Source organism: Necator americanus, chromosome IV (assembly GCF_031761385.1).
Source record: "Necator americanus strain Aroian chromosome IV, whole genome shotgun sequence".
Lineage (NCBI taxonomy): Eukaryota > Metazoa > Nematoda > Chromadorea > Rhabditida > Ancylostomatidae > Necator > Necator americanus.
Genome location: NC_087374.1, coordinates 7,153,740 through 7,161,310, shown reverse-complemented (window position 1 = coordinate 7,161,310; position 7,571 = coordinate 7,153,740). Strand labels below are relative to the sequence as shown.

At 39.5% G+C, this 7,571-nt stretch overlaps 1 protein-coding gene across 1 annotated transcript; it reads right to left on the bottom strand.

The window, feature by feature from the left end:
- Positions 1 to 6,396: 6,396 nt before the first annotated feature.
- On the bottom strand, positions 6,397 to 6,813 carry RB195_000569 (uncharacterized protein; the record flags this gene model as incomplete). Its single annotated transcript, XM_064196987.1, has 1 exon — positions 6,397 to 6,813. The coding sequence occupies one exon, from the start codon at positions 6,811 to 6,813 to the stop codon at positions 6,397 to 6,399; it is 417 nt and encodes a 138-aa protein (XP_064052868.1).
- Between the last annotated feature and the right edge of the window lie 758 nt (positions 6,814 to 7,571).

Here is a 7,571-nt window from a genome sequence, read left to right as displayed (position 1 = left end):
AGACACAGTTGTCTCAACTTCTCCGAGTCCTCTTTTCTTAGAAACCTCAGCAGCCTTATTCGCTGAATTTATGTTTTGTTGTTGCGTTAACGAAGTTTTGGTGAAATTTCATTAGTCGTCTGACGTTTCGACAACCTTGTCCTTTCAAAGGTCTGGAAATGCCTTGAGGTCTTTGACGTTATGCATATCCCATCAAACTCCTCCTCCGCTCCCCTCTCCGTGTCAAGTCTCGAGATATCGCTCTACGTAAACCACGGAAAAACTCCAAAGAGGAGGGGAAAGTGACCAGTTTCACCGACAAGCGGGGCTGGTGAACTACCTCGTCCTCACGGACGAAGTCTCACCCAAGACAAATGGCATTTACGCACTGTGCAATATCCTTAAGCACGGATGTCTGGATAGTGTTAAAGAACTGCATGTGGGGCAATCTTATAGCTCACAAAGTTTTGCAAACGGCATAAAGTCACTATGTAGTTATTTTGGACTTTCATTTTTGTTATTCATGGATGGACTCCTGACGGAAATCCAGAACGCTTCCAATGCTTTCCTAGCAGATACACATTTCCTTCTTCCGGGAAAATATCGCACACTTTATTTAAAAAAATCACTTCCACTACGTTTCTCATATATAATAAATATAAACAATATAAACACAACATAAATAAATAGTAAATACAAAGTATAAAATTTAAAATATAAATATAAAATACATTTATGAATTTAGAGTAGAGTAAAGAGAATTTAGAGTAGAAAAGTAGATGATAGATATAAATAAATAATAAAAAAACTTATAAGAATCGGATCTGGATAGTGTTAAAGAAATGTTAAGCAAATGTCCATGTTAGACAATAAAAAATGTCAACATAGTAAAACGTTGAGCAAAATTGTGAAAATTTTCTAATTCATAATTTTTATTATTTTTTTCAATCATTTTTTGAAGGAAAATCAGTCAGAATAGATAATTGAACTAATACGAGAACCTCCTCCAGTGTTTTGGGTTTTTTTTTTCTTCTGAAGATGCTGAACTACGGGATATTTGACGAACAAGTGCTTGTTTTTTTTAAATAGAAAACAATGTTCTGACGATTAAGATAAAGATTTTGTAAAAGAAAATTGTTGTTAAACGATTTGTTTTAAAGTTGTATTTTAGTATTATTTTAAAAAGTTGTTAAATAACAAGAAGATTAGAATTTATTCGTTACAATTTTATTCCACGTGATCGATAAGGCCTTAACTCGATCGAGCTAGAATTGCAAAGTACAACCGTATCGCATAGGGCTATTTTACCTTGGAGTTCGAATATGTCAGAGGTCGATTATCCAGGTTTCGTGATGGAGGGAAGTTGAAAGAAGTAGACGTGCAGCATTTGACATGAAAACAATACGAAAATTCCGTCACAGTCAAGGAAAAGTTCATAGAAATTACCGAAAACCCTTTAATGTTTTCGTGTCTGCAATCTATTGCCAGCAGGTCCCCTCTATTTTTTTCTTTTCCAAAGAAAAACTATTGATGATGTGCTCAGAAATTTATAGAAATCCATTTACAAAGTCTGCAGATGTGTTGAATTCTAGCTGTGATAAATACTAATGGTAACGAGTGTTTTTTCTTTTGTTTTGCATGTAAAAAAACCATGCATGTAAAACCATTAATTTTTTTACACACACGCATGTCATTTTGTGTTAGGGGGAAATTTCTCAAAGACCCCGTATTTTACAGACCTCACATCTCACATCGCTTGCCACTCTTCTTCGTTCTATTCTTCTATTTCTATACTTGAAGGACACCGTAGAATATGTCATCAAAACTCAGAAGTAGAGATAGAAGTCACGATACTCGGCGGATCCCATGTTAACCGACATTTACTTTCGTTTCGCCATGAGATTTCCCACTTTTTGACTCGCGTACAAGTTACACTCCTCGGCCCGTGTTTCAAGACGTGGGATTGGAGAGGTGGTCGACCTTCACACTGACACCCTGCACAAACAGGATAAAACACTAGCCACGACAAACCTACCCGATTACAGGACACCATCACCAATGGTGGTGGGCAACGCCAACAGTTCGGAACGCATAGCCAGTGCTGCCAGCGCAGTCATAGGCAACATGCATGAAGTACATCGAGTCCAGGATCGTACCATGTCTACATGTAGAACACCACAGACATTTTGGATCACCGCCAAAAGTCCAACAATGAACAGGAAGGATGAGCGCATTGCGATCACAAACGAACCAGCCCCATGTCAAGAACTATGCGGGTTTTGATCTACAGAGCGAGCCGTGAGGTCCCTAAAAAAACTCTTGTGACTCGTATAGTTGTGGTAGGTGGCGGTCTGTCTCGTTACCAAATCCAGGAAATGAGGTGAGCACAAGCCGATGTATTCCTGTTTGAGTTCACCTATCGTTTGAATGCCTTCTGTAGGCGCTTGAGGGGATAAATCACTGATGGATTTGATTTTTTCCAGGCTCTGACGAAGGCGATAACGCCGAAACGTTAGCTGCTGTTTAATAAAGACGATCAATACCAATCTTGGCTACAGCTCAGGAAAATCAATTAAAAACCTGGAGGATACTATCCAAATATACATAAACAATATCATATCACTATATGAATGAACGAATAAATAAACAAATAAATAAATAAAAGCTTCACTAACCACTGTTGTTCTTGTTGGTGTTGATTATTTAGGATACTAATTCAGATGGAGAAACGGTAAACTAGCTTTTATATGTATTTTGTATTTCATTTGTATAAAGGACGAGTATAGCGCAGTCGGTAAGAAGTTCTGCTGCGACTGCGGATCGATCGATGGTTCAAAACCGTCCTCTCGCCAACCAAACCTTTGGTTTTCTCCGGAGCCAATTGAGGAGTACGAGACTTATTTGGGTAGGTTTAAAGAACTGACTGGGTACAATTCCTGGCCCAAGTAAGCTAACCCTATAGGCCACATATATGTTCACAATGGGATATCCGAAACATCGATTACTCCATTTCTAAACACTGCCAGCAGTACTTCACACATATTTCTGCAGAACGCACTGCACTTAGTTTCATCAGCCTAAAAAGTTAACCACAGGAGTTTCCATTGGGACAAGGTGATTGACAACTTAAGATGGAAAATTTAAGAAAAAAGAAAATTGCCCCCTTCATATTGCAGAAGATTAGCAGTTTGTGTCATGAAATGAATACGTTCCATGAAACTTAAGAAACAGTTTTAAAAATACGAAAGAAGACGAAAATTCCAACGAATTAAGAAAAATTTCCGTCTATTCGATTTTTCAGGGAACCAGTGGGTTTCTCCACAGTTTTTAACTGATTCATCTTATAAAGTCACACGAATTGAATACTGTCGGAAAAATGTTCATGCGATGATGTGGAAATAATAAGAAAAATGTTTGGTTAAGGTTTTGTGAGTAAGTGTTTGCTGATGAATATTCTATTTTTGACACAAGTGAAAGTCTTTACTGATGAAATCAAAGACTTTCACTTGTATCAAAAATAGAATATTTTAACAATCCATTACCATTTATATATTGCCTCAATGCTACTAACTTTTTAATTTTTATTTTTTGTCGATTTTTTAATTTTTTTTTTGATTTTTATTTTTTTGATCATGTCGAAAATAGACTAACTTTTATTGAATTTATTCTAAATTTTGAAGAAAAAACCTCTATCAACAATTAGAAACTGCTGTTAGAAATTGATCTGAAATCAATTCTAGACAAATTTAGACACACTGAAGTGAAATAAAAAAGAGAAGCCAGATCTACAGTACCTAAATGATAGATGTAGAGCACATTGGAGCGATAAGTACACATCGCTCCCATACGGTTTAACATATTAACATATAAGCTGGTTCATTCTACATTCCTATCATTTTCAAACGAATTTCATTCTTACGGATCCACTCCTGATTTTTATTGCTGTCGACCATATTAATCGCATATGTACATTCCCACAATGGTTCTAACTAAGGATGTCGCGAAAATTACGTAGTGTGAAAATCTGATAAGAAACATAGAGTTCGGATTCTAGAATGATAATTCTACGAATATGATAAAAGCAGTGCTCAATTTCCTCCAGCGTTCCCTAAGAAATGGTGTGGTATTTTTTTCCTACGAGGTATCTGGGAACGTCCCACTACTGTGCACGTGCTGGATCGATGAGCGAGCATATAGGTCAAAGATCAGTGGGGTCTTCTCGCCAACCTATTCCAGTAAAATCTATTAATAGACTGCTGCCGGAGTCGAAGCGTGTACGTGAAGTTGCGTTCTAACGTATCTCGTAGGAAGAAAAGCTTTTCTACGTTGGACGTTTGGGTGGATAGAGCGTTTTTTTTAGGACGATCAGCGAGAATTTGAGCGTAAGCACGTTCATATTCGTTATCTACACTTCGACTTTATCTTTTCATCAAGTTTCCAAACTACGCCTATTTTATGATCATAGCGACTTTATGATCATAAAATTCATATTTTAATGTTTTTTCAACTCTGCCTCGAAAATTTCAACTCTATCTGTTCCTTGAAGCATTCCTACACCTTCCCACTACACTACCCTAGTAAGGAGTTCACAAAAAATTTCGCATTCTCTTCAAAGATAAATCCAGGAATCATTTACAGAGTTGCAGAGTTTTATGTAACTTTGTAATAAAATTTTCTCTCTTCACATTTTTTTCGAATCCTTGAAAAGTATGGGGAGGCTAAAGCGAAGTCGTAATAACTACTAGAAGTGATATATTATTCAGTAATCCAAGTCATATATGTAATTGAGTTATGGCATTGCCAGCAAACATTAATCATCTTTTCACTTCGTTTCGTAGTAGGAACGACTACTAATAATACAGCTATTAGTGTGAAAATGAATGAATAAATTTGTTTCGATGCAAATAAATTCGATCATGTACACATATTCCCCCTAATAAGAGCCTAATTTATTCTTTAGGGTATTAACGCAGTTCACGTCTCAGTTGCAAATGATGCATCTGCCTGCTAATTAACGAGAGCAACCTATGGAGTTGAACCTATGGAATTGGAGCGTGCTACATGTCGATTTGATCTCACTAAATATGAAGTCAGTTCAAAACAACGTGCAGTCAAGTGAAAACCTTGTGCAGTCAGGCCAAAACGATATGCAGTCAGGTCAAATTCTTATGCAGTCAGGTCAAAACGACCTGCAGTCAGGTCGAAACCTTGTGCAGACCTTGTGCAGTCATGTTAAAACCTTGTGCAGTCAGGTCAAAACCCTGTGCAGACCCTGTGCCGTCAAGTCGTCAAAACGACGTCCTGTCAGGCCAAAACCTTGTGCAGTCAAGACAAAATGACGTGGCAGTCAGGTCAGAAACTCGTGCAGTCAGGTCAAAACGACGTGCAGTCAGGTTAGAACGACGTCCTGTCAGGTCAAAACCCTGTGCAAACCTTATGCAGTCAGGTGAAAATCTTGTGCAGACCTTGTGCAGTCAGGTCAAAACTTTGTGTAGTCAGGTCAAAACGATGTGCAGTCAAAGACCAGTCAGGTTAAAACCGTACGTATCCTGTCAGGTCAAAACCCTGTGCAAACCTTATGCAGTCAGGTCAAAATCTTGTGCAGACCTTGTGCAGTCAGGTCAAAACTTTGTGTAGTCAGGTCAAAACGATGTGCAGTCAGGTCAAAACGACATGCAGTCAGGTTAAAACCTTGTACATACCTTGTGCAGTCATGTCAAAACCTTGTGTAGTCAGGTCAACTCAGGTCAAAACCATCCTCGAAACCTTGTGTAGTCAGGTCAAAACGATGCGCAGTCAGGTCAAAACCTTGTGCAGCCAGGTCGAAACGACGTTCTGTCAGGCCAAAACCTTCACCAGTCAGGTTAAAACCTTGTGCATACCTTGTGCAGTCATGTCAAAACCTTGTGCAGCCAGGTCGAAACGACGTTCTGTCAGGTCAAAACCTTCACCAGTCAGGTCAAAACCTTGTGCATACCTTGTGTAGTCAGGTCAAAACGATGCGCAGTCAGGTCAAAACCTTGTGCAGACATTGTGCAGTCAGGTCAAAACGACGTCCTGTCAGGTCAAAACCCTGTGCAGCCAGGTCGAAACGACGTTCTGTCAGGTCAAAACCTTCACCAGTCAGGTTAAAACCTTGTGCAGTCATGTCAAAACCTTGTGTAGTCAGGTCAAAACGATGCGCAGTCAGGTCAAAACTTTGTGCAGACATTGTGCAGTCAGGTCAAAACGACGTCCTGTCAGGTCAAAACCCTGTACGTCAGGTCGAAACCTTGTGTAGTCAGGTCAAAACCTTGTGCAGCCAGGTCAAAACGACGTCCTGTCAGGTCAAAACCTTCACCAGTCAGGTTAAAACCTTGTGCATACCTTGTGCAGTCATGTCAAAACCTTATGTAGTCAGGTCAAAACGATGCGCAGTCAGGTCAAAACTTTGTGCAGACATTGTGCAGTCAGGTCAAAACGACGTCCTGTCAGGTCAAAACCCTGTACAGTCAGGTCGAAACCTTGTGCAGTCAGGTCAAAACTTTGTGCAGTCAAGACAAAACGACGTCCTGTCAGGTCAATGCCTTGTGCAGTCAAGACAAAATGACGTGCAGTCAGGTCAAAACGACGTGCACTCCAGTGCATTTGCGTAGGCGGCTGCACTCGCAGTCGCGAAGCAAGCGGTTGCGTCCGAAGTTCCAACATCCTTTTCTGCATTGGAACCGCTGAGATGAGCAAGGGTCCCATCTCGATGACAGCCGGTAGTTTTAAATAATCAGTGTGGTTACCTACGCTAATCCAGCATCCGTGAGGATCGTCATTCGAGAAATTATTGGGATTTGGATGAGCCATTGCAATATCGAAGAATTTGATTGTAATTGATCTGTGATTGCGGCTGTCAAATAGTTCGAATATTCAATGACGAGTTCTAAATAAATGAAATAATTTGAAAAAACAAAATAAAGTCAGTAGAGTATCAATCCACTTGGGATGCGCCAACGCGTAAACGATCCATCAAGTCCAGGATTTGACCCCGACTGTGCTGCGGTCAGAATCCTCCATCTTTATGTTGCGTTGAGTTGTACTTCTAGGCTAGTAGAATTTTCTGTGATGGAGACTTCAAAGAAACCCAGGAAGAAGCTATACTGCAATGGTATGCGTCGCGTGTGAGTGACTGACAACCGTGCCGCGATGTACGTAACAATTCACGCAATATTGCACCAAAAATCACCACGTTTGATGGATTTTTCATCAAATAGGATATAAACTCTTTATTTCTACCTTTCTGTAGTACATATTTCTCCGTTCCTGTTTGTGGATTGAGCTCTAGGCATAATCGTTCGCTAACATGCTCACTTTCGTGACCACTTAGCTGATAAGAAATCAGCCTTTGGTCTGGACCAGCTCTCAATTGGAGTTCGACCCACAAGTCTATACATAAAAGAGTCACTAACTCCTTTTAATTTTCTAATGGAAGATCAATCATCCTTTAATTTTCAACTGGGTCCTTACCTTGGAAAAAAAACACGTCTCCCTGGGTGAACTATCCAGTTTTGACAGCTTTACTACACAGAGATTTCAGCCGGGAGGAAAAAAAACATATATTCAAT